The following is a 27,636-nucleotide window of genomic DNA, read 5'->3' on the forward strand; positions in this document are numbered from 1 at the left end:
AGGGGTAGGTAAGGCTACTTGATGTCACTTATTTGTCTGCTTTGAAGATGGAGGGTGTGACACATTTAAGTATGGCCAAATTCTTTGACACTTCTTCCACTGAGGGGTGATGGTCTACATCCCCTCTCTTTGGTTCTATCTGGGCTCTGTGTATGTTTGACCTGTAGAATATAGTGGAAATGACTGATCCAGTTTCTGGACTATGCTGTAAGAGACTGGCAGCATCTGCTTCTGAAATCTCGATGCCATGCTGTGAGGAGGCCCAGGGACAGGCACTGAGTGAGTGGGGCCATCCTGGAAGTGGATCCTCTGGTCCCAGCTGAGCCATCCCAGTGACACTACATGGAGTAGAGATGAGCAGTCCCCACAGAGTCCTGACCCAATTGCTAATTTGTGAGCAAAATAAATTTTACTGGGATGGCTTGTTATGTAGCAGTGAGAAAGTATAAATGTAATCTGCATCAAGAGAAGGTGACATTTAGATTATTTATCCTGCTGCGTGGTGGTTTTTCTATTCTCCATCAGGTCTGAAGTGTCAGAAACACAGGAATCCCAAATGACTCTTCAGCTGCTTAGTTCTTTGGACCCTGTTTATTCAGAAATATATGTACTAAGCACCCACCGAATGCTACACACAGTTCTAGGCAGTGGGGATATAATGGCCAATAAACCAGATGACATCCCAGCCCTCTAGAGTTTATATTTGGTCAAGATGTAAATTAATAAATACTTAATTTCAGATACACGTTGTGGCTCAAGGACAATCCCTGGGGATGATCTATATAACAGTTTTGAACACAGCCCAGTTTGATACGAGGCTTGAATCATAACCAGGTTGATTTAATGAGATATTAAATCTGCTTCCCTATCTGGACTTGAGAGTCCTGATGGCTAACTTGGATTTTTCATAAGACTCGGGTCAAACAAGAGTTTTGGAATTGATGGGTTGCCTCTATTAATTCTCAGAGGCCAAGGACAGAAAAACTCTATTTGGCACCCTTTCCTGGTCCTCAGAGAACTCTCCTATGATGCTTATCTGAAATGTCTTGCATTTCAGTTAGTTGTTTATCAGGACACAAGTACAGAACTCAGACTGATTTGTATTCATCTGTTAAAAAAATGACAATATACAATCAAAAATACATATTTCATGTAGCCTATAATTCACACAAAGCCTAACTTGGAAAACACAAGTGCTCTTACCCATACATTTAAAAAGACTTGATGTAAACTCTAAATTAGAAGATACCCATTAGTTACTGAAGATAGCACAGAGATTATATATAAAAAGTATTTTGAGGGGTTGTCTTGTGCTTTGTTTAAAAAAAAAGTTCATGTTAATTTTTTGCAGAATTACTTACAAAGAGATACAAGCAAATCCACAGAAAAAGATAGCAAACAGAGTGATATCAACCAGGCAGATTTTGAATCCCTTCAATCTGAATTCTTTCTCACTTAAAATTATTTTCTGCATCACCCGATTTCCATAGGTAAGCCTTGCTCATATTCAGTATCAAAACCAATGCTGACATTTAATATTATTTTGGTTTCACTCTCCTTTTGGCATCTTTATGTTTCTTCCGACAGTCCTAGAAAAACGTAAATCAAGCCTTTGTTAAAAATAAATGTGAATCACTTTCAAGTGTTGAGTAACTATAAAGTAAAATTTAGGTTATTCAGTGTCAGGATTATGGAAAGCATTATGGGAGTGCTCACTTGGAATGAACAAGGAATATTCAAACTTTTTAAATATGGAAACCATATTTTAGTGTTCCCCAAACTCAGGACTTACTGTTACTTAACAAGCATGGCGGGAACTTGCTCACACAGGTGGCTGCTCTTAGGTTCCTCACCTGCACCAGATATGGCATGACCTAAACAGAGTCCCTTCCTCCATGGTGACTCTTGAGAGGTTAAATCATGGCCTCAGGTGTCACCATTTGTGTCTTACACGTTACTCCTTACCATCGATTTCTTACACCAGACAAATACTAACACACAGACATAACAGTGCATCCATCTGAGGAGACAATATGGGGATACTGTTACTCACCATACGCAAGTTGTTTGTTCTGGCCTCCCAAGAATTCCTGCTGATATTACTTCCCACTCCTCTCCAGAATAAATGAGAACCTCATAAGGGAAAATCAAAAGACAAGGCAGAAGATTAATGCCTTTAAAATAGATGATATGCTAGTGCTGGCATTATCAAGGTCTTCGATTCTAGTTAACAACGTTTTTTCCCCAATATATGCTAATTTCATTTTATTTATTTTTAGAAAATGTTTATTTATTTTGAGAGAAAGAATCCCAAACAGGCTCCATGCTCTCAGTGCAGAGCCTGACACTGGGCTTGATCCCATGCCCGCGAATCACTTCCTGAGCCGTGACCAAGAGTTCGACGCTTAACCAACTGAGTCACCAGGCGCCCCTACAATTTATGCTATTTTAAAAAATATTTTTTTTTTTTACAAAATGAAAATATAGAGCCACTAGAATTTTTACCGTTTATGTATCATTTACTATTATGTATCTTGCTTTCTGTTTGTGCTAGGCTTTAAGAAATGAGTTCACCACAATGGAATACTCCTTGGCAATGAGAAAGAATGAAATCATGCCATTTGCAGCAGTGTGGATGGAAGTGGAGGGTATTATGCTGAGTGAAATAAGTCAGAAAAGGACAGATATCCAATGTTTTCACTCATATGTGGATCTAGAGAAACTTAACAGAAGACCATGGGGGAGGGGAAGGGGAAAAAATAGTCACAAACAGAGGGAGGGAGGCAAACCACAAAAGACTTAAACACAGAGAACAAACAGGGTGGATGGGCAGGGGGAGGGAAAATGGGTGATGGGCATTGAGGAGGGCACCTGTTGGGATGAGCACTGGTTGTTGTATGTAAGCCAATTTGACAATAAATTATATTTAAAAAGATAAACTTAGGTGATTGAAAAAAAAAATGAGTTCACCAAGAGCCTCAGTTTTCACATGAATGTTCAGGGTATGAAAAACAGGAGTTTTGCCCATCTAGCATCTAAGCAAGTCCTCACAACAAAGAAGCCTTTGTTGATGATGATGATGATGAATGAGGGAGGGAGGTGGGGAGTGGGAGCTTTCATCTTCCAGAGCTTAACCAGTCTACCTGTGTGAGTCCAAAAACAGAGACAGCTGAACCACATGGCATTGCAAAGGATCAAAATTTTTGCCAAATACTTTCTTGGATGCGTGTTTCTGTATTGGAGTGCACAGTGTGAGAGCTGTACCATTTCTTGTTCTATATCATTTAATCCAGAAATGGACTCACTATGAAGTCTTTCATCATTCTTAGAAAAAAAGAAAAATCTTGTAGTCTCTTTCTCAGGTACTGATACTTCTTCTCTGAAACAAGAGAGGGAGGGGAGAGAGAGAGACACTGGTTACTTAATTTCAACATTTCAGATGAAATGTTCTGAAAATATAAATGAACTATTCCTTAAATATACCTGCTTTATGTTTTGCTCATTTTGCCCTGATTTAAAGTGACTCCACCCTGTATTCAGCATCCTCTCTTCTACCTGAAGCTTTGGTAATGAAGACTTATGTCCCATGGTGGTGGCTGACCGTCTCACCCCAGTGTTGCTACCCCATCTGCCAGTGTTTCCCATGGGACATTCCAGGGTCCTCCTGCCAGACCCAGGACTTCATACCCCTCACAGGGTGCTATCCAGTTTTAAGGAAGAGACGTGATCCCTGTTACAGAAAGGCTAGAGAACTCTAAAGAAGCTGAAAAGAAAATTAAGTTGTCTTGTGAAGATAAATTTGGATAGTTCTATCAGCATGTCTACAGCTCTACAAATTATGAAACAGACCTGCACAGAAAGAGACTGCTTACCTGGGGCTGGGCTTCCTGTCGTCTGTTTCTTCTGTAACATCCTCCTCTTCAGAACTGCTGTCTTGGAAACGAGGGGCTCCCTGCCAGACAACCTTCCCAGTTCTCACTGTCTCAACTCTATAGGCATCTGTATCATCATGGCAATGAAAGGGGACAGGACTGTACCTGATCACACTCATGTGACCACTTTGACCATGCACACATAGCTCTAAGGGTCCAGTATCTTAATCATTAATTTAAAATCAATAGTATCTTTTTGGATTTTCAATATTAATGGAGACAAAGTGTCATGTTTTTTTGGCATTACCAAGGTGATCTGACAAGAAATATAGTAATACTATAAAAAGATATAAAAACTAAAGGTTTATAAATGTGTAACATAAAAGAACAAAAGTGCTAGCAAGAGAAGCCCAAAATAGAACATGTTGCAGTGAAACCACGTTTCCCTGTTTATTCATCAGTGAGGAAAGGAAACATCTGTCTTTACATTTTCAGTTTCCAAATGGTCTTTCTGGAACCGCTGAACAAGCCACTGCTATAAGATGTGGACAGTGCCCCTGATTCCTGGAGCATGGAAATCACACCCGAGGCGTCTCAGCACTCATTTCAAAGTGAATTTTCTCACACCTGGCTTTCAGAAGAGTTACAGTCATCGCACCAGGTCTGCTCAGCAGTTTAGGACTGACCTTGCTACTCAGAGGGACATCACATGCAAGAGAATAATGTAAGCAGAGCACATGATGTACTGTATCTTACTTAAGAACAAATTTTGAAAAACTGGATCACTGCCCTCCTGTCAGAGGACCAGAGAAATGACACTAAGTACTTATCTGCTGCACGCATGGATGCTACTTTAAGCATGGTATCACACTGTAGGTGGGTGTGCGGCATTCTCTTACATGGGCACAGCCGGCTTCTCGGTGAGCTTCCACAACAGCTGCACTTCCATCTTAAACACTAAGGGAGAGCAGCCTAACTAACAGCTACTGTTAACTTCTGGGTCACGCTGGCCTCCAGACATGAACCTCCTGAAACGGAACGCAAAACTGTACGTGCTGCAGTTTGTGTTTTTCTCCAGGCTCTGGCACATTTCCCAGGATTAAGTGGGAAGCAACCAGCATGTCGATGACAGTGCATCTGTATAAAGCCAAGGTTGCCTATTTCCACCTTTCCCCACCAGATGGCACCGGCTTGCTACAGGTCCTGGTTTTTCCAACTGCATGTAAGACAGAAGCTACTTAAATAAATGACTCCCTATATTTCTTATGATTATTTCCATCCAGGAGAAGGAATGCTGCACAGTACATGCTCCCCTTCAAGTGGCAGCTAGACGTCTGCTCCTTCAAGTGCAAAAACCCTTCTTGCTGTGTGAACACAGCTCCAGGCACGTGGTTTTGGCCATATAATACTGAATCTGCTATTGTTCATTGAGGTGGAAGAGAATAATTCTCTTTTCAACTAATGTTACATTATTACATTTAATGTAGACTCAATCTATTACGTTCAAGCTGCCTGAAGTAAAAAAGTTAAAACAATTTAGAAAGTACCTTCCTTTACATCTTTAGCATCTGAATCAAAAAAGGAGAATGTGAACCCGCCAGGCTGCCAGGCCCCAGCTGTCAGAGGCACGGGCTCATGGACTTCGACCTTCTCGCCATCAGGATTCTCAGTAGAGGGCGTGTCGTCTGCTGTTTCACTGGTAACTTTTGTAGTTTGAAATATTTCTTTTAAGTCTGCAGCAATGTTATAATACATCTCTTTAGATACCTCAGGCAGCTTCTCAGCCTCCTCCCTTTTCTTCCTCCGTTTTGCTTTACTGCAGGGACACATACAGACACGCACGTCACAAAGAGACCATCAGCTGCCAGAAATTAGAACACCTTGGAAAACTAACCCATTCTTTCAACAACCCAGAGGATCCACATATGAAACTCTACTCATAAAAGCAGAATCTTGACCAATAAGCTTTTAATACAGAAAACCATGTCAAACAGCTCCAAACATTACACAAGAATCATATCTCCCTCCTATCCTGAGTTACATTCCATAAATCACACCTAAGATATTAGTTTTAAGAAAATCACTTAACCACAAAGGCCTCAGTTTCCGCACCTGCAAAATGAACATGCTAAACCAGATAACTTTTAAGATCTTTATAAGTTCTAAAGTTCTGTGAATTTTGGGGCGCCTGGGTGGCTAAGTCGGTGGAGCTTCTGACTCGATTTCAGCTCAGGTCATGATCTCACGGTTCGTGTCATGGAGCCCCACATCGGGCTCCATGCAGACAGTGCAGAGCCAGCTTGGGATTCTCTCTCTGCTCCTCCCCTGCTCGTATTGTCTCTCTCTCTCAAAATAAAAATAAACATTTAAAAAGTAAAATTCTGTGGCTTTTACAACATTGGTTTTAGAAATGAATTATAAATGTGCTAAGTCTACTGTGTTTTGATATGGAATGTTGATGTCATTTTAAACCTGCTCTGCATTTATTTTTGTCTTTGAAGTTGGGATAAAAAGTTCCATGATTATTTCCAATACTGGGTTTTTAACTATTACAAGACTAAAATCATTCTTCCTATTAGAGTCCACTCCATATATCATGAGTAGTATTGGGCCAAAATTCTAACTGTATTACCTATTCTAAAATACTAAGTGAACAAGATGTCCTAAATGAATGCCTTCTTGAGGGAGACTGTCACAGAGAGATACTTTTAATACTTCATTTAGAAAACCAACCTGGCCAGGATTTAAGGACAGATATGCCTTCTATGAGACTGAACCCTGAGAAACGGTGTACTTCAGACAGTTCCACATGATTATCACTGAACCATCTTATGGCATTTTTATTTTTAGTAATATGATTTATTGTCAAATTGGCTTCCATACAACACCCAGTGCTCATCCCATATGGCAGTTTTAAAAGTGGTCTAAAGATCCTTTGATCCATTTTTATGATGTGGGAGTTAATTTCCCATCCCTTGAGTGTGGGCTGGACTTAATGACCTCTTGAGGAGTGGAGTAAGGCTGATGTGACGGTGTGTGATTATGGAGATGAGGGTCACAAGGTACTCCTTGCTCTCTCCCGGCCCACCGTCTCTGGGGGAAGCCAGCTGCCATGCCCTGAGGGCACTCAAACAGCCAAACAAGAGGCAAGAATGGAGGCCTCCTGCCAACAGATGTAGGTGAGCCATCTTGCAGGCAGTCTTGAGCCCTCGGAGAATGCAGCTTTCTGAGAGCCCCTTAACTACCCAGTAAAGACTCCCAAATTCCTGACCCACAGAAATTGGGACCTAATAAATCTTTAAGGCGAAGCTATTCAGTCTTGGGGAAGTTTTTTACACAGAGATTCATGATGGATGCAGATTTTGGTACCGAGGTGTCAAGTGCTGCTCTAACAAATATAAACCAGAGGAGGGGCTGCACAGTCCAGGTAATGGGCAGGTCAGGAGGCAGCAATGAGGGTGTAGGCAAGAGCCTGAAGAGCCTTGCAGAAACTGCCAGTAGAAACTACATAGCCACTGAGGAGGCTGCAGGTAGGGCTGTGGGAAATTGAGGCAAACGCTACTGGAAACCTGGGGGAAAGGGATCCTTGCTATGCCATGGCAGGAAGTTCAGCAGCACTGCATCACCTCTGTTAAAGTGGGCCCTGGGACATGCCTATGAACAAGAAGCTAGCTAGGAAGGTGTCTGGGAAGGTCTGAGGGTATTTGCTGGTTTCTTCTTGCTGCTTGCAGTACAACGCGAGCAGATAGTTTCACTGAAGGAAGATATTTCTTATAAGAAGCTAGGACCTCATGGTCTTGAAGACTCCTAATTTCTAGAACACAAATGACATGAAATTTAAGAACTGGCTTCTAAGCAAAGAGCAAATCTAAGACTCAGAAAACATAGTCTAAAGCAGGCGTTAGCAAACCAGAGCCCAAGGACCAAAGTCAGGTTGTTGCCTATTTATGTGTGGGATGCAAGCTACAATGCAATCTTTTACAGTCTGAAATGGTTGGAAAAAAATAAAGAGAAAATGACTTTGTGACATGGAAGATTACATGAAATGCAAATGTTAGTGTCTTACTCGTAATTTTATTGGAAGCCAGCCTCCCTCACTCACATATTGCCTGTGACTGCCTTCCTATTACAAAGGCAGACTGGAGTACTGCAACAGAGACCTTGTGGCCTGCAAAGCCTAATATATTTACTATCTGATCTTTTAACAGAGAAATGTGTAGACCCCAGTCTAAATATAAAACAAAATCCTTTGTTAAGACCATAGCCATAGCCCAGAAACTTCAACTGTTCAAACGAGGCTCCTGAAGAATTTAAAGGTGGTGTCTCAGCAGAAGTCCACAGGAAAATAAGCTGGTCCCCAAATGATCTGTGGGTGTGGCTCCTGTCTAATGGGAGTGAACCCATAGGAGATTCACAGGAGATTCACAAATATTTTAAGAGAAATAGGTTAAGAGAAACACTAGCCTGGATTGATAAGTACCATGATATTCTACAAGGAAAAGGCTTTTGGATTCCCACATTTCTACTAGGAAAAAGAAGGCTGAGAAAATTACTTAGCCACAACCCCATGCGACCATTCATGAAAAAGGAAGGATGATCCAAAAGGCGGAGTCAAGACCGTGGAGAATTATTACCAGGCCCACAGTTCTAATCTAAGAACTCCCAATGTTTGTCCAAAGCTTTTTTGTCAAAATGTTTGTCAAAGCTCTTCCGGACTGGTGCCCCCTGTGCCTCCTGTATCCTCTCTGGACAGCAGAGCTCACGGTGGCCATCCTGTACCTGTCCCACCACTGTGTTCGAGAACGGGCAGTAACCAGTCTCTCTGGTTCACAGTTCTCTCCCGTCTCTAATTACAAGACCTGCACTCAAGGTGTCGTACTCTAGGAATTACAACATTCAGCCTCATTTGCCTCTAGATGGGATTTGGATGACAGCATCCCAGATTCTGAATGGATATTGTAGAAGTGAGGGTCCCGGGGAAGCCAGGGAGGGGGTGAGCATATTTTCCATGTGGCAGGAATATAAACAATCTGTGCCAGGAGGTGCATAACGGTGGTTTTAAATGTGTTCACAAATTCCTCGTCACTTCTCCCTTTGAGAGGTGGTGTTTACAAGCCACCCCCATTCCCCCAACCAAACTATGGGTTGGAATTAGAGACTTGTTTCAAGAAAACTGAACAGGGCCGATTGTCAGTGTGTGGCTCAAGGCTAGGTCATAAAACACACTGTGCCTCCTCCTTCTCTTTTGGGTCACCGGCTCTGAGGGAAGACAGCTGCCCTGTTATGAGGGCACTTAAGCGGCCTAATGGAGAGGCCAACAAGGTGAGGGATTGGCCCACAGCCATGAGAAGGAGCCATCTTGGAGGCAGGCCATCCAGCCTCAGTCGAGCCTGCGGAGACTGAAGCCCAGGGCAACATTCTGACCACAACCTCTTGAAAGACCCTGGCCAGAACCGCCTACAGAGGCTGCTCACAGAAACTTTGAGGTACTAAGTCTTTGTGGTTTTAAGGTGCTAAGTTTCAGATAATTTTTAATGCAACAATAGATAATACATCCTACATATAAAAATAAATATACAAAATATACCCTATTCAAATGCCACGTTCAATGTGGGTTATTTGGAATAACATACAAAAATTCTACGTTGCAGGAAATGTTTATATTACTTCTACTTTGGTCTGATCTGATTCTTTTTAAAAGAAACCTTTAATCTTGGAAAAATTTTAGATTTACAGAAAGGTTACAAAGACAGTACATCATTCCCAAATAGCCTTTACTTAGTTTCCCCACATGGTAGCATCTTCCGTAACTCTGGTACAATGGTCAAAACTAATATTAACATAGGGTCATCGCTATTAACTAAACTCAAACCTTATTCTCGTTTCCCCAGTTTCTCCACAGATATCTTTTTTCTTCCAGGATTTAATTCAGAATACCACATGCCTTTAGTGATTTTCACAGCCCGAAAATGAAGGAATTAAACGAGGCAGACTTGGTGGTTGCTCCACACATGTGCCGTATTTGTCAAACTAATAGGGCATGTATGGGAAACACAAGTTCCTACCACACTGAAGGAGTGAGTGGACTGAATCGCTGCCCTCAAAAAGAGATGTCCAGGCCCTACTTTCTAAAACCTGTGAACATTACCTGATTTGGAAAAAGGGTTTTTGCACAGTTTTTAAGTACCTTGCAAAGAAGAGATTTTCCAGGATTATCCAGACAGGCCCTAAATGTAATCACAAGTGTGCTGATAACAGACACGGAGATGAAAGATGCAGAGAAGAGGAGGCCACATGAAGACAGATATAGAGACTCCAGTGATGGAGGAACACAGCCAGGCGAGGACCACCATGGGCTGCTGGCAGTCACCTGAGGCCAGGAGAGAGGTGGGAACAGATGTTTCCCCTGAACGCAAGAGAACGTAGTTCTTCCAATAACCTTGACTTCAGACTCCCAGTAACTTTTGTGGTTTTAAGGCAGTTAAGTTTGTGGTAATTTGTTACAACAGCCACAAGAAACTAATACAAGTAGGAGGCACCAGAGCAGCCCAGGAACACATGCCATTTACTTGCATGAGACTTCTTTGTTAAAAGGTAAGACTTTCTCCGCCACATCAATAATTCTACTCTAACTTTTCCCTCCCTGGTCTTAAATTAAACGCAATGTGGACAAATGGATAGATATTGGCTACTATCTACTACTATTGTCTGAAATGAGATTAATTTCTATGATCCTCCTCCAGAGAGAAGTAGCTGGCTTACCTTTCTTTTGGCTTATCATCGGTCTTCCTTTCGTAAGTGGCATGGTCATGCCTTGTTGGATCATAACGTATGACATCCCTATGTAAACGACAGACAGGAATAAATTGGGAGAGAGAAATCAGAACATAATGCAAAAAGTTAATAGTAAATCGTAAGTCGACATTGGAGCTATTCCAATTTTTGAGCAAGACAAAACCACACAACCAAAGAAGAGTGTCAGAATCTTGTTAGAGACAGTCATATTTTAAATTACCCAGTTTTGAGTTTCCCTGGATCTTTTTTTAACATTAAAAACTATTTTACACTTACTAAAATATGGATAAAACTGGATTTGCATAAAATATTTTAGGGGGGAAAGTTGGGGAGGTGAGTAAAGGTATAGAAAGGAAAACTGGGGATGCCGAGCTGGCTCAGTCAGTAGAGCATGTGACTCTTGATCTTAGGGTCCTGAGTTCAAGCCCCACTTTGGGTGTAGAGTTTACATTAAAACAAAACAAAACAAGGGGCACCTGGGTGGCTCAGTCGGCTAGGCATCCAACTTCAGCTCAGCTCATGATCTCGCAGCTCATGAGTTTGAGCCCTGCATCAGGCTCTCTGCTGTCAGCATGGAGCCCATTTTGGTTCCTGTCTCCCTCTGTCTCTGTCCCTCCCCAGCTCATGCTTTCCCTTTGTCTCAAAAATAAATAAAAACATAAAAAAAAAAAATTAAAACAAAAAAAACAAAAAAAAGAAAACTGGTCACATGGTAGTGATTGTAGAAGCTGGTGTATAAGAAACACTAGTCTTTCCAAATTATGTGTTTAAAATTTTCTGTAGTATAAATTGCCACATTTATAAAGTTTCACAGTATTTATTTAATTTATTTATTTATAAATGTTTATTTATTTTTGAGAGAGACAGAGACAGAATGTGAGTGGGTTAGGGGCAGAGAGAGAGGGAGACACAGAATCTGAAGCAGGCTCCAGGCCCTGAGCTGTCAGCACCAGAGCCTGACACGGGATTCAAACCCATGAGCCGTGAGACCATGACCCAAGCCGAAGCCGGACACTCAACTGACTGAGCCACCCAGGTGCCCCAATATTTATTTTTTAAAGCAGGCTTCACCCCTAGCACAGAGCCCAGCATGAGGCTTGAACTCGCGATCCTGAGATCAAGACATGAGGTGAGATCAAGAGTTGGATACTTGGGGCACCTGGGTGGCTCAGTGAGTTGAGTGTCTGACTTCAGCTCAGGTCACAATCTCTTGGTTTGAGTTCGAGCCCCGCATCAGGCTCTGTCCTGTCAGTGTGGAGCCTGCTTGGGATTTTCTCTGTCTCTCAGCCCCTCCCACATTTTCTCAAAAATAAATAAAAGTAAAAAAAAAAAAAAAAGTTGGACACTTAACTGAGCCATGCAAGTGCCCCTACAGTTAATATTTAAATCACTGTCCAGCTGCTTCACTAATGGAAGCAATGCTGTTGTGACATCTAAGTACATACACAGAGAAAAAATTTAAGATTAGTTTCCTGGAGTGAACCTGGATCAAAGAGAAGTATATTTTTAAGGGACCGATACATACTGCCAACCACACTCCCCAGAACATTTACAATGGTCTACTTTTATACAGAGTTCAATAAGGCATTTACGTCAAAGGAAAACAGGATGGAATGGGATGGAACATAAACCATACTTAAATTTCTTAGCAGCTACTGATCCTTTGTGTGTAGAATCGCTGAGGGTGGTTTGCAAAACACTCTGCACAACGTCCAGAGTTTTGAGCTTCTCGGCAGCAAGCTCTTCTTCCTCGGCAGTTCTGCTGTCGTTTTCCTCTAAGAGTTAAAAGGGTAATTAACAATCTCTTGGCAAACATTACCTGAGCAGTCTCAACCATCAAACATTTACAAGTACCCAAACACGGGCAAAGCACATTCAGACAGGCGAAAGAAGGGCCAAACCCCACCTTCCTAGCCTTCCTGTCCCCACGCCCCTCAGTGCCACAGGGAATCCAGAAGTCTCATGACCAACAAATGAAAAGTCCCATTCTTGTTTGTAATTATGAAAACATAATTGCATTTAATGGCTTTCAGTGGCAACTCAAAAATTTTAAGGTAAATATTGAAAATGTAAGAGCAAGATATTAATTACAAAACTAATTAAACTTTTTTTTTTTTAACATTTTAAAAATGTTATTTAAATTACACGTAAATCTAAAAACAGAAGGTAGTGAAAGATGGCACTGAGAAAAGAACAGTCAGGAGCAAAGATGACCCACATTTGGGAAATGCCCACGTACAAGAGAAGGCTAAAGCCACAGGGACCTACCTACAGAACCTCGGGAACCAGGAACAAGAATTGGGAGAAAACAAGGGAATTTTGGTACAAAGGGAGCAAAGAGAGGACATCTCAAGGCGGGTGGTCGACAGGGACAGACACCATGGGCAGGCCGGCGAGGCGGAAGCTGAGGAAACACCACTGCACTGAGTGGGGTTGCTCACTGCTGGGAGGGTCCACAAGTCAGAAGAGTGTCGTGTGGACCCAGACCCAAGAGGCAGAGGTTCCGAAAGCGACCTCCACATGCAGCGCTAAATGCAGGCCAATTTGCTCTGCCCGCTCCCGCCTCCTCAGGGAAGTGCTCGAGCGGCTCTGACGGGCACGCTGATGTGGACCCTGCAGAACCTGCTCTCCAAACCCTGGTTTCCAGAAGCGTTTCTTGCACAGGACAGTCACCTCAAAGAAGAAAGTGTCAAAGCAAAGAGTGCATTTTCAATAAAAAGCTGTGGGGATAAGCTTAGGAATCCCCCGGGCTTACAACAATGGGTTGACGAGGCATAAAGAAATACAAAGTCATAAAATGCTCACACCCGAGTATGGGTAAATCAGATTGGCACCCCAAGAATAAGGGGGTGCAAACACCCCGAGAATAGGGAGGCACAAAGGTGCCAGGAATAGGGAGGTGCAAAGGCACCCCAAAATAGGGAGGGGGTGCTGAGCCCCCCAAAATAGAGAGAGAGAGGCAAAGACCTGAAATAGAAATGGCACAAAGGTGCCCAACACATAGGAACAACAAGATTAGACATTCAGGGTGAAAGCACCCCAAATTTAGTACTATAGCAGAAAGCTGTTTTCATAGGAGAATAGGGCCAGGTTAGGTACGTTGGTGAATTGGACTTTGGACCACTGCGATGCAGGCAAAGCAGCCCGGAGTGGAGATGGTTAACAAAAGAAAAAGTGTCTTGTCAACCCTGAAGTTATTCCCCCTATCTGTCTCATCCCCTAGGCTAGCTAAGATAAACAGAGGTGCTGCCTCAGGTCTGCTGTAAACAACCTTCAACCTGACTGCCCGGCGCCAGGATTTGGTTTGTGTTAACCCAAACCCCTATCCACGAATATCTTCAAGACCCCTTTCTCTCATGGCCACCAAGTTAATGTTCACAGATTCATTGTCCCTTTGTGCACATCCATCGCCACGTTTGTAAGCCTTCTGATCCTAATAAAAATGGGGCAAGGACCCTTACTCGGGGCTCTTGTCTTTTCCCCGACATTAGCCAACTTTCGCTTTAATCCTGCGTCCACTCTTCTGCTGACCAAAAGAGAACTTTGTTAGAGTCTACAATAAAAAGCCAACTGCTTCTGATTCAGATGCAATTTAGAATGAAAAAGGTGGGTGAAGCTGGTAAGGTGGAAGGAATGGCCCTGTCAGCAGGAGCACACCCCTGAGAAGGAGGGACAGCAAGTATGAATGGTGAGGCCCAAGATTAAGTCAGGAAGGGCAGAAACGCGCTGTGAGGACAGAGAGGTACAGAGACCCGAGAGGGAAGTAGGGGCCTCACTTGAAGTGACCCTCCTCCAGGCCAGGTGGGAGGGGAGGGTTTTCTCCAAGGATAAGATGGAAACTTAAGCACAGAAGGTCTTGTAGAGAAAGTCTGGAGCCACTGCTGAGAAGGAAGTCAGAGATCGTCACTGCTGCCAATGTGCCCACACTGGGACGAATGCAAGCAGACTGGCACTTGGTGGGGTACTGCTTCTGAAGGACCTGCACCCAGCATGCACGCTGGGCGGAAGACCAATGCTTTTGTTTCTAGAAAGCCAGGTGGAACTTAACCATCTTCCCCAACCTTGCCAGGACCTACCAAACTACTGTCAGGTAGGGCCCATCCTTCTCCCCTGTGCCAGGGACAGGGCAGAGGAAGACGGGGTCTTTCCTGTCCTTTCTGGCAGCTTAATATATACCAACAAGTTCAAGGAGTACTGAGTAAGCAACAGTGGGTCATGGGCCTCACACCCGGAAGTCTTGGGGTGCAGGCTCCCCACATGGCGAGCAAAGGGGCCAGACCAGACGACTCCCCAGGGAACCCCAGCTCTGACACAGGACGGTTCGGACAGTAGGTGTTTACCTTCCCGTTCCTCCTCACTGTCACTTTCCAGAAATCGTGAGTCCATGCGGAATCTGTCATCGGTGCCGAAGTGAGACTGTAAGTCCATGAGCTACACAGACACACAGATAATCGATAGCCATGATACAAGACAATGCTTCCCCTCCCTCCCCTCACCCTCAAATTACGTTAGTGTTTGCATAATCTCACCACCCATGAACCCATCAAAATGAACACCGAACACCGGGGAGCAGATCTGGGTCAGCCTGCACTTACGCAGATTTAACAACTGTGTCAAAAACATGGACGTGTTACAGGTGTATTTTCAGCCTTTACTAACCTTCCGCCCAGCTCTGCCCTCAAACTGAGGTTTAATTCTGAACCTGTGGCTGTCATCTTCAGAGTCGGATTCCTCATCCTCACTGTCAAACAGCTTCCCAGATGCTCTACTCACAGACTCCTGGAACAGATGCAGACAGAGTTTATTAACAACCGAGACAATCTGCAATTCCTTCTTTAAAAAAAAAAAAATTTTTTTTTAAATGTTTATTTTTGAGACAGAGGGAGACAGATCATGAGCGGGGGAAGGGCAGAGAGAGAGGGAGACACAGAATCCGAAGCAGGCTCCAGGCTCTGAGCTGGCAGCACAGAGCCCGACGTGGGGCTCGAACTCACTGACCGTGAGATCATGACCCGAGCTGAAGTCGGATGCCTAACTGACTGAGCCACCCAGGCGCCCCTGCAATTCCTTCTTTACGTAATCTTAAGCCCATACTTAAGAACCAGTAACCCAGATGCCTCTCCCAGGAAAGGCTGGACAGTCAGAATGCAAAGTCCTGACTCCGTGACATTGACTTGGCCTCTTGCTTGGGTCACTAATGTCGAGGCTCCCAGTGCAGTCTGGATTGGGCATGGGGGTGTGGATGTCATACAGGACACACTCTACAGGGTGTCACTAGGACTGTTGTTACCTGGCAGACAATGTGGAAGGCAGGTACATGTGGGGGAAAATCTGTAAGGTCCCTGGTGTCTGTGTGTGTGGTAGCCTGGGGAGCCCTGGGGCTACTGTGGCTCTGGAGGATTTTACATTGAACCTGGCAGTTGTGGGGAGGTCTTGGTCTGCAGTAGGCAGAAACAGATCTGCAAGAGTGGTGAATGCCCATGTGGACTTCCTGAGATACTTACTTTTACTGGCTCCTCTCCTGGGTGGCTTTGCTCCCGAGTTGGTGTCTCCTCTGTGTCGCTGTCAGAACCAAAGATGATGTGTGTTGGCTTGTCCTCTGGATGACCATCCTAGAGAAGTCAACAAGAGCTTTACAGCTGCAGATAGCCCCTCTTTCCTTCCCCGGACAAGGCCCCTTCTCATCCCACTTGTTTCCCAACAGGCAAACTTAAAACTTCTTCCTCTCTGTGTCCAGTTGGTCCAGTGGACCTTCTTGGTATCTTTTAAATCTATTCCCACTGTCACTGCCCTGGTTCTGGCTCATGACCTCCCAAAGATTCTCCAGTTCCAGATTTGTCCCATTTCACTTGTTTGTCATAGTCTGAACAATCTTACCCAGATAGAGGCCGGCAAATATTTTCTCTAAAGAACCAGAGAGTAAATATTTCAGGCTTTGCAGACCATATATGATCTTGGTCCTGTATTCTTCCTTTTTGAACTTTAAAAAAAATTTTTTTTAATGTTTATTTTTGAGAGAGAGAGAGAGACAGAGCATGAGTAGGGGAGGGGCAGAGAGAGAGGGAGACACAGAATCTGAAACAGGCTCCAGGATGTGAGCTGTCAGCACAGAGTCTGATGCGGGGCTCAAACTCTCGGACAGTGAGATCATGACCTGAGCTGAAGTCGGATGCTCAGCTGACTGAGCCACCCAGGCGCCCCTTTTTTGAACCCTTTTAAATGTGAAAACCATTCTCAGCTTGGAGACTGTACCAAAACGGGACGGATGGCCTGCGAGCCATGGTTTGCTGACTCCTGTTCCGATATATACACAACTAATCTTCACTCTCTTCCTTTCCAGCCACAGAATAAAGTCCAACCTCCACAGCCTTTCACAACTTGCCCTGCTTCTCTCGAGCACCCTTGTCCTCTGTCCATTCGGCTATAGTGGCTGCCAACGCTCACTTCTGTACAAACTGCTTCCCTCCCACGGAACCCCTTCCCTCTCCCTTCCCACCCTCCTACTTCTGCCCAACCAGTTCTCACTGATCCTTCTACCTCAGAGTCCATTCAGGCTGAGGGAGCCCCCACCCTTGCCCCTGGCTGACGTGCTGCACCTCCTTGTACTGAGGGTGCACGGGCACTCTTCTCTCTGGGTCCTGGGGCACTGAAACGGGATGAGACAACGACCACCAGAGGCAGGGACCAAGATCCTCATTCCCTAAGTCTAGCACTTACTGTGAAGTCTGGGACTTCGCAGACGCACACAGTTGTGCAAAAAATGCATAAAGCCTCATTACGGTGAATTTTAGTGAGACATAAACCACTGGCAAGTGACTTACATGTGAAGTCGGACATGTTAGGACACATCACTGACCTATAGTAGTTAAAGCTTTTAAAAGAAAAGAAATCAGGAGGAAAACTTTAGATTAAAACAAATTAAGAATGTTTTCAGTAAATAGTTTAATCTCAACTTCTCTGGTCTATGCTAAAAACAAGGTGACCAAATCTTCTAACAAAAGGGACACAACACGGAACAGGTCGGTGCTGGGACAGAGGCTCTGAGGGGCATGAGGATCTTCACAGGAAGGAAGGGTAGCCTCGTGGTGTCCAGACTGGGCACGCACTCACCAAATCTGCCAGGGCGTTATGAACCAGCTGCTTCCGCACTTCTTTTGCCTTCCGCCTTTCCTCCAAGGCTGCCAAACGTTTCTCGTTATCGTCAGTATGCTTACCCTTAGCGGGCAAGCCTGACCAAGCGGTTACAGGAAGTGGGGAGTCCGTGCTGCTGCCCTGAGCGGCTCTCCTGGAAGAGCCCTCCAGTGCTTTCCCAGGGGCCATGTGGCTGCTCCTTCCAGAGCCCTCTCTTGTCTTTCTGGTCCCGTGGTAACCGTCTTTATCAAAGCCGATCCTGGGGGTCTTTATACCAAGACTTAAAGATTTCTCATCTTTTAACGGCAACAGACTAGAAGTAGGACTTCTACTTCCCCTCTCCGAATTGCTTGGGGACACCATCTTGCGATCCTTGCTCTCAAAAGTGGATTGTCTCTTTTCAAGCTGCATTTGGTTTGGGTCACTTGCCTTCTTTGCATGTTGGAGAGGAGTTAGTTCGCTTGGTGAGTCATTAGCGCATGGGGACCCCTTTCCTGTGGACAGGCCACTGGGATCACGTTTCAAGGAATGCTGATCTTTATTTGTATCGTCAGAGGCCACTCTGTCTTTCAGGGTTTTTTTTACTGATTCCTTTCCATAGAGACAGCGTACCCCCTTGAAAGCCTGGAATTTCAGCTTTAGGCTGTTTTCCTTTGGTTTCTGTTTTCCATGGGTGTTTTCTTCTCCTTCTAGCAGGGCGGCCACTATCTCCGCAGGATGGATACACTGCTGGCGTCTCTGGAGGCCATCCCGAGTCCTGTGGCTCTTGGAGGCCTCGTCACACTTGGCGGGGGTTTCCTGGTCACCGCTCTCAGGGTCATGTCCTGGTGCCTGCAGGTCACTGCCAGCCAGCTGTTCCAGATCAGTTAAAGTGAGACTCACACGACGGCAGTTTCTCATCAGAGCATTGTACTCCTCATCTTCCTCAGACCCACTGCATTCTGACACAGAGCCCACATCTTCACAGCTGTTGGAGTGGGATGTAGCCCCGGGACTGACGGCTAGTTCCGCGTTGGTTTTTCTGTTTTGGGCTTCAACAGAGTGATCAGAAAGCTCACAGTTTTTTCTATTTTTCAAAGCTTTCTTGTGTACAGACGTTTCCATTTGTGAAAATTCTGTACTGCTTTTGACCTCACTGGGCTTTTTCCTTGTTGCAATGATCTCATCTGTGTCTCCTGAATCATAGTTGCAATCGCTTCCTATGACATGGTCTTCACCAGCCAGGCAAGAGGCATCACCTAACCCTGGTAAAGAGCGCAGTTTGCGAACATCTGGTTTGAAATCACCCCTTACAACTTCGAAGGGCTCGTTTGCAGATTCATCTATTGACGACCGCACAGTTTTCTCCAGGCTTTCCTCTCTTGTGATCAGTAGTCTTATTTCTTCTTCGGAATGTGTATCATCATCAGACATGTGATTTCTGTTCCTGGTAGTTCCCGTGCCAGCAGTCTGAACAAATACATTTTTAAGTTTCTGGCTACGAGAAGCAGGTACACGCAGTAACGGAGGAGTAACAGGATCACAGGGTGTTTCCTGTGCCACTTCTTGCTGTAGGGGCTGCAGACTCCCCGGAACCCTGCTGGGTCTTGTTCTTACAGCTGGAAACGCAGCACATGCCTCGTCCTTCTGCACTTTGATCCTCTTCCTGGGGGGGCTGTGAGCGGCAAAGAACTCCCCTCGTCGCTTCTTACTCATGGGATCATCCCCTCCTTCCAGTTCCCAAGTGAGGTGGGACACAGGGGTGACATCTGTGACATCGTCCCCAATCTTCTTTAAGTTGTGACAGTATTTTGATGGGTCATACTTCATGATGTCACCAAAAGTCAAGGAATAAAACAGAGGCACTAGGTTTTGGGAAAACTTAAGAATCTGGTGAAGCATACTGAGTACTGTGCAATCTTAAGGCGGGTCACTTACTCAGAGCTAATCCTCTTTTTCCCATCCAACAGAACGAGCCCTTCACTCAGTGACCTCAGGGTCTGCGGAACTGAGCTTTCCACAGCATGTCCAGAGTTAAATCCGAGTGCCACCACTGTTAGGCAGCAGAAATGGCAAACCCATTCAGGTTACATAGCAGGCATAGGGGCCACACACTGTTTTCTGTAAATCTGAGAAATCCATCCACTGAGCTGATACTGTACAGCTGAGTAGAAAGGGGTACCCAGTGGGGCATGGCCAGCTGCTGCAAAGCCTTTACTCTCCACTCCTCTCGACCATTCCTGCCTTCTCAGTACTGGCTCATCCCAGCTCTGATCTTCTCAGCTCAGGAGCATCTATCCCACATCCCGCTCACTCTGCAGGGCATCCCGCAGATCTTTATCAGAAAGCTAGTGGGGCACATGGGTGGCTCAGTCGGTAGAGCATGCCACTCTTGATCTCGGGGTATTGAGTTCAAGCCCCATGTTGGTGGTAAAGATTATTGAAAACAAAAACAAGGGGCGCCTGGGTGGCTCAGTCGGTTGACTGTCCGACTTCGGCTCAGGTCATGATCTCACAGTTTGTGAGTTCAGGCCCCACATCGGGCTCTGTGCTGACAGCTCAGAGGCTGGAGCCTGCTTCAGATTCTGTGTCTCCCTCTCTCTCTGCCCTTTCCCCGCTTGTGCTATCTCTCAAAACAAATAAATGTAAAAAAATACAAAATAAAAAAAAAATTTTTAAAAAGCTAGTAATTCTTTCCAGGCCTGTTTTGTTGCTAACACAGTCTAGAAAGATTCTAGCTAGTGTCAAAGTGCTGTGATGACAGCTAGCACATGCTGATTAACTAAGACCTGTGAACAGGCAAATGTAAGTTGCTTTCAGCATTTAGGAACTACTGAACGCCCGCCAAATATGTGAGGTGTGCTGGGCAGCGTCTGCTGTCTCCAGCTCCACACCATCTGTCCTTCAATACCCTCCTCTTTGCTGTCCGCTGCTGCCACTGGTGGAAGGCTGAGAGGAAGTCTGCTCTCCCTGATGTTAGGGCCAGCAGCAGGGAGAGCAGAAGCGGCTGTGGCCAGTTGTCCGGGGGCCACAGTAGCACAGCAGCTGTGAGCAACAAGGACATACCTGTACTTCTCTAGCCCCGGGGTGGGGTGCTGTACTGCGGTTATTACCCTCGGACTCTCTAACTGCCAGCTGCTTGCTCCTCCAGCACTTTTTTAAACCAGTGTATGCACTGCATCTGCTCTGAAATACCCGGAGCGGCTTCTGTTTCCCAGACTGACCAGCACGCGGGTTACTGCTAAAGAATACACAGGTGGCACCCTCTGTCCAGAAGTCCAGGATGCTAGGAATTCAAGGTCCTGCACAACCTGACTGTGTTTCCTCAAGGGAACAGGCATCCGCGTTCACTCATCCAGGATCCACACTACTTCGGCACACACCAGTCTCCTGCCTGTCCACACGCTCCTAACTACTGGTCTTCCTACCACTTTCTATTAATGCAAACCATACCTCACTTCCTCCGAAACCTTCTTTAACAATGGCCCGAGCCTCCACCCCCCCACCCCGCCTTCTTTAGCGCCTTTGGCAATGGCTTTGAATCCATATCAGACAAGGAGGATATGAAAGTTAATCCATAAAAGTGCTTCTTTGAGAGTCATTCACTAATATAAAACCTCTCATTGTTTCAAACATGCAAGTGGGTAGGTCTTACCTTGCCTAGAAATTGAGAACATAAAAATTGTAAAAAAATAATCTAAGATTTACTGACAGAGGCAGTGAAATCCTAATGTGATGAGGTGAACTTTTGCAAGTATCCGTTGCTGAGGTAAATACTAATCACTTTGAAAGGCTGTTTGCAAAGGATATCTTACGTTTATGTTGATTCTTTAGGTGAAGGACTGGTAATACTCTTCCAAATTTACTCACAACCCAATTCTAAAAAAAAAAGAAAAAGGAATACATTTACTGTACATGTCACAAACAGAAAAGATTAACCATATTGCATAAACACCATAAAAAAAATCAAACTCACAGTGGGCCATGATTACTGTTGGGTTTTGTTTTTGATAATGAAACTGGAGTTCTCAAAAAAAGTGTTTGGGGAAAGAAAGAAGGAGAAGCGGGACAGCCATCGGTCCCATACACACCACGTGGGATGCCAACAGCTAACAGCACGCATTAAGAAGGCAAAGTTGGGACCTGCCTGTACGCCTCACCACCTATGTATGTCCCTTGGGAGACCCACCTCCACTTTTGATTTCTTTCTGTAAAATGAGGGAGAACTGTGCTTATCTGAGAGTTGTAAATGCACACTGAAAACCCTAAGCACTGCCTATATTAGGTGCCTCAAATCAAGGGAAAAAGCAGCCATTCTAGACACGACAGTCGCAGTCACATGGTCTCAGGACTCGGTGCCTGGGCAACTTGGGGTTGCCAGTGGACACTCACTTTGTGCCCTGGCACTTCGGTCCCTGGCACAGCCTTCACATGGAAATCCACCACACCCATCTTCTCCAAGAAGTTGGTGTTGCCTATCGTTGATTTTTCTTTCTTTGCTTTTGCTTCTTCTCTCTCTTGGGCCAATCTGAATCAAAGAAGATACAAATAAGAGTTAAAACAACCAACCATGTATTGACAGTGTTTTATTTTACTACTGTAAAGTTGTCTGACTTTATGTAATCATTTAGGATCTCTCACTTTTCCCTTTCGGCTTACTCACTATTGGCATCTTATTCACCCTCAACCCCTTCACTCTTCTTCAGGAGGAAGGGGTGTCTTTCAGAGCCCAGTCTGCCAAGTCTTGATTATTTCTACACTTAGAGGCAGAGAGAGAGAGAGAGAGAGAGAGAGAGAGAGAGAGAGAGAGAGAGGAGGAGAGGGAGAGGGAGGAGGAGAGGGAGAGGGAGGGGGAGAGGGAGGGGGAGGGGGAGAGGGAGGGGGAGAGGGAGGGGGAGAGGGGGAGAGGGGGAGAGGGGGAGAGGGGGAGAGGGGGAGAGAGAGAGAAGTGGGGCTCGAGCTCACTCAATGTGGGACTCGAATTCACGAACTGTGAGATCATGACCTGAGCCAAAGTCAGATGCTTAATGACTGAGCCACCAAGGTGCTCTATTTCCATGCTCTTAATGAAGAGAATACAGAATGCCATCTCAACCTTCCAATTCAAACTCCCCTACCTTACTCAGGCCTGGGCAGCTGCACTGACCAGTCCTCACCAGCCTCTTGCCCCTGGTCTGTTTCCTTTATGTTCTTCCTTCCACGACTGTCAGATTCATGCTCCTCAGGCATGCCTGCCCAGACACTCCACACTCACCCTGCCCAGGACCAGGGCTCTAGTTCTAGCACAGAGTAGGCACTGAATTGCCCCTAGATCAAGTTCCATCACTACCCTGTTCACAGAGGCCCTGAGCTGAAGAACAAAGTCAAATTCTCACCTCTGTCACTAGACCAGTCCTTCAAAATATGCCTTCAGCATGCTGCTTGACACCTGTTTTAGACCCTGCCATTTCCCTGGCCTAGAACAATCTAGTCAACTCTCTTGGTTACTGCAGCTGTACTTCCCGAAAATGTTTCCTATTTGGAAAGCTCCCAAACTACTCTTTTCTCCCTGAGAATAATATCTTTAGAATCTTAAAATGCTCTAATGATTATTATACTGTCTTGTTCTTAAATCACTTGCAGAATTAAACCTATGCCTCTCATACAGAAACTTCCTATTTTCTTTGTATCTTTGTATGGCACTCGCTTTAAGAACCAAAATCAACATAAACACTTAATAGTGTCTATTAAAATTTTAAATGTACATAACCCTATCATACAACAACTCCCCTTCTGACAGGAACCCAAGGAACTCACACACCGTGCAGCTGCCATCCTCCAAGGTCATCTCTTATGACGGGTAGAAATAGTCTAAATGTTCATCATGAGTGGGGGATAACCAGTACCTGTGGTATAGCTATTTTCTGAAACAATTAAACAATCACTACAAAGAAGGGGGAAGATCTACATCATCACAGAAAATTGTGTGTAAAAAAATAAAATAGGTATATATTTATATGAGTTAAAACATACGTAAATGCATTGCATTATCTTTTTTTCGGTGGGTCTGGGGTCATGGGGAGTCACAGTTCAAAGGGACTTTAGCTCTACTTGTAATGCCTAAATTTGCTAGGACTGTAATAACATATTACTTGACAGTTTCAAATCAATTAAGTGAATGTATAAAACCATTTACAATATAACAAAATACGGTTTAAATCCATGCCAAGCAAATCTTACCTGTGCAAAAAACTTTCTTTTGCTAGCTGAATTTGTAGTGTTCCACCTTTCCATTTTGTTTTATTTAAAACAGACATACCTATAAAGTAAAGAATCGTTATCCAAACACACGCCAGTGCTAAAATATATTGCAGCAAGTGATTTTTACAATTAGTACTAAGAAAAGTACACTTATCGATCACAAAAGGACACAGAAGTAAAGAAAACAAAGCCTGGGAGAAAAGGCCTAGGCTGTGGTCTCAGTTGAGCCATTCACCCCAAGAGTCCTTATGCTCCCTATTGCTCAGTGTTCCCTTCTGTTCCTGGAAGAACAGAATGAGGCAAATGTGTAAAATATAGCAAAATTTGTCACTCCTTCACAAAGTGATGCCAGGAACCTCTGGTAGATGATTGACATTTATTTAGCATTTTATTGTTATCTCCCATGCTAAAACTAAAAAACAGGAGTATAATTTTCTAAGGTGAATCAGAGGACACTGAAACCCTGTACAGCTTTTACTTATCACCTCACAAATTATCACTATGTAACTTGCAAATAAATTAGCCACAAGTGACTACACGGTGTTTCAAATGCTATGCCCTAGTAACTGATTTTTCTCAATACCTGCTACCAGCTTCTTTAATAAGAACCACTGACAGAAGTTTCCATGTGGTAGGTACTACCACATGTAGTATGTAGTAATGTATTACTCGGTTTAATTTCTGCAGTGATATTATTAGGTCAGCAGTATCTTTGTCATACATCAGATAAACTGGGGCTTCTAGTTGAAACAACTTGTCACAGGTCGCACAGCAGAACTGATGAGTTCTTTACCACCACTTATTTCTCACTGTACAAGAGAATAAATAAAAAAAAAAAATTTTTTTTTTTTTTTTGCAAATAATAACACAGAAGGCTGATGGCCCTCTTTCTTTATTAGCATGTTCTCTTTTCAGTGTCTTTTGACTTTTTAGACTCAAGTAACGAGCATAAGTTACTACATCAGTGGCAGTACCAATTATCTCTCCTTCCTACTTCATTGAAGGCCACAGTTTACCCTCAGCTTTACTCAACTTACTGGTAGAGATTTCATCTAAAGTCCTCTCCTAACAGTGCTTAATGACAAGAATTAGCTGCCTAAAAATGAACACATTGAGGAAGGGAGTATGGCATATACCCAAGGGCGTATATGTCACAGGCAGTTCCTATGAAAGCATGTCTCTTGCCCCAAATATTTGAGAATACCATTTTTGAGCAAACCCACTAGCAATGTGCTGCTATATGTCTGCTGACACCAGATGGGATGGACCTAAACACATCCTGAATGGTAGGATACTAGAATTCCCTTGACCATGGCTATTCCTCTGGATGTCTTAAAAGTAGCTGTCAAGTTACACAATGACATGAAATGGCAAATAGAATACAAAGCATAGTAACAATCTTACACTTGTTCAGGTCTGCTTCTGCTAGTCTGATGTTGATATACGCAAAGACTTTCTGCGGATTTCCTAAAAAAAAAAAAAAAAAACAAAGAACAGAACAAAACAAAAACCAAACCTTAAACTCCTACCCAGAAAACAATGTAAAAATGATTAAGTTTCTAAATTAAAAAAAATGACTCTTGGAACTTTACTCTTTCAAAGAAAAATCTTTATTTTTCATTGGATACAAAGATTGCATTTTTCTAAGCATGATTTTCAACATATTCCAAAAGAATTAAGAAAATAAATGTTAAGCAGTCAGTTAAACATTTTGCTTGTTGTATGTTAGTGATATTCTATTTAACAGGACACCTTGGAAATATTAGAATTTTAGCTCTGAAAATTGAAAGTTGCATGTTTCACAAAGCAGATGTTTTGGAATTTAGAATGCTTTTTGATCCCAGAAATGTAATTCTGAGCAAGTTCCACATTTTACATAACACCTTCAAGGCAAAGGGCAGAGGGATGGCATACACACAACAGTATCTTGTAATGAAATACTTTCAGTGTTCAAGGCTAACATTCACCTCCAGGGTTCCTTTATTTTGTGATATTGATATGAATCGTATCTGCCTTTAACAACCCATGAAGGAGTATAAATTTACCTTTGTCATCTTTTCGTGTGATGATCTCCACATCAGAAACTTCTCCAAATCTGCTGAACTGATTTTGTAGGTCTGCCCTGGAAATGTTCTGGCCAAGGCCGCCCACAAAAAGGCGCTTCACTTCTCTGTTGGCTTTCATGAATGCTGGGCATACACTTAGGGTGTTCTAATAAGAAAAATTATTCACTATCTGTGCAGGAGAATTCTTTCCCTTAGTTCTTCTCAAATCTAAAAAAACAAACAAAAAACAACAAAATGAAACAAACCAAACCGAACTACTTTCCCTGCAACTTCTACTTCAACTTGGTCGCCTGGACCTGTGTTTGACTTTCTGTTGTCTTCCAAATTTCATCACTGGAGACTCTGCTCACGCCCTACATCCACATTTTCCACGAACACACTTTGGAACAACACCTCACACTCATACAAACACAGGTACAGGAAAATTCTTTCCCTCTAAATGACCATGATATTATACTCTAGTCCCTTTCACTAATGCATATTCCAGGTGTTTTTCTTTTATCCATCCACACATTCACTGTAACAAAAGCTGACAAAAATGGGATGGGTCAGGTTAATACGCTACAGGATAAAAAGCTCTCCATCCTGGAGTTTCCCGGTCATATGAGATGTATACAAATGGCAAAACTACAACGTTACGTCACAACACAAGCATCTGCAAAGCGCTGTTCAGTCACAATGAGAGCAACCGATACCACAGAGAATACAGGGTTGTTGTTGCTGTTTTTAACACTACGTGCCAGCGTTGTACAAAGTGGTTTAGATGAGCAGGACAGGTGAAGTCATTCTCCCATTAGGACAAATAGCGGCGAAGCCTCAGTAATAAACCAGATCTAATTTCAGAACCTGTAATTCTTAACGCATACTAGGGAACTTGTTGGATTAGAAGAGACTCGGAAGAGTCTCTATTCCAGAATTGCTGCGATTTAAGGCCCATCCTGAGATCGTTCATCCCGCTCATCTCAGCTCCGACTGGATAAGTGACCCCTCCTACGCGCGACCCCAAAACTGCGCCCAGAATCCCAAAGCACGGCTCGTGTTCCGGGCGTCAGCCTACATCTATTTGGTAGCCTCCCCCGTCCTCAGCCTGCCCACCCCAGTCTTCTCCCTCCCGGAGACCCAAAAACGGAAAAGGAAAGGGTGCCACACAACCCGGTCACTTCCAACGCCCCAAATCCCTCCTCACCACGTTGTCTTCCGCAGCCAGCGGCGCCCATGCCCCTAACTTCCAGTCACGTGGCCCAACAGGCACGTTCTGTAGTCCTTCCTACTCGAGTTCCAATCCAGGCTCCTAAAGTTCCGTTACCACACTCAGTTCCAGGGCGCTCCTTGTTTCCTTTGCGGTCCTCTGGAGTACTGCGGCGCCTCGCCACTCTGCCCTCAATGTCCGCAAAGGACCCCAAACCGAAATTCTCTGATTCGTACTTTAAAGAATCCACGCCCTCGGTTCTTCGACTCTCTGTCTAGGGCGGCGGAAGAGACAGCGGGGGGGGGGGGGGGGGTGGACATAGAGAGGCTCCCTGTCACGTGGCCCTGGCACCTCCTCTGCCGTG

General features: G+C 44.3%; 2 protein-coding genes across 5 annotated transcripts in view; one reads left to right on the plus strand and one right to left on the minus strand.

The window, feature by feature from the left end:
• Positions 1–1,080: 1,080 nt before the first annotated feature.
• Positions 1,081–27,569, minus strand: NOL8 (nucleolar protein 8). 4 transcript variants are annotated; one of them, XM_006939005.5, is made up of 17 exons: positions 27,270–27,567; positions 26,063–26,290; positions 25,422–25,484; positions 23,997–24,075; positions 22,170–22,305; positions 21,588–21,656; positions 17,778–19,610; positions 16,172–16,279; positions 15,327–15,446; positions 15,008–15,098; positions 12,304–12,442; positions 10,635–10,712; positions 5,420–5,688; positions 3,873–3,999; positions 3,306–3,379; positions 2,054–2,133; positions 1,081–1,589 (listed from the first exon to the last, which is right to left on the minus strand). In XM_006939005.5, the coding sequence occupies exons 2-17, from the start codon at positions 26,199–26,201 to the stop codon at positions 1,539–1,541; spliced, it is 3,456 nt and encodes a 1,151-aa protein (XP_006939067.4). In that variant the 5' UTR covers positions 26,202–26,290; positions 27,270–27,567; the 3' UTR covers positions 1,081–1,538. The 4 variants fall into 4 exon arrangements, 3 of the variants coding, with proteins under 3 accessions (XP_006939067.4, XP_003995351.4, XP_023098956.2); XM_003995302.6 differs by lacking the exon at positions 27,270–27,567 and adding an exon at positions 26,950–27,135; XM_023243188.2 differs by lacking the exon at positions 27,270–27,567 and adding an exon at positions 26,649–26,844.
• The window catches only part of CENPP (centromere protein P), a 230,375-nt gene continuing 229,552 nt past the window's right edge, over positions 26,814–27,636 (plus strand). Inside the window, exon 1 of the mRNA XM_045043496.1 lies at positions 26,814–26,859. The gene's annotated coding sequence lies outside the window, so the exon portion shown is untranslated. The remainder of the gene's footprint in view (positions 26,860–27,636) is intronic.

The sequence above is a fragment of the Felis catus genome, chromosome D4, assembly GCF_018350175.1.
Source record: "Felis catus isolate Fca126 chromosome D4, F.catus_Fca126_mat1.0, whole genome shotgun sequence".
Taxonomy (NCBI): Eukaryota; Metazoa; Chordata; class Mammalia; order Carnivora; family Felidae; genus Felis; species Felis catus.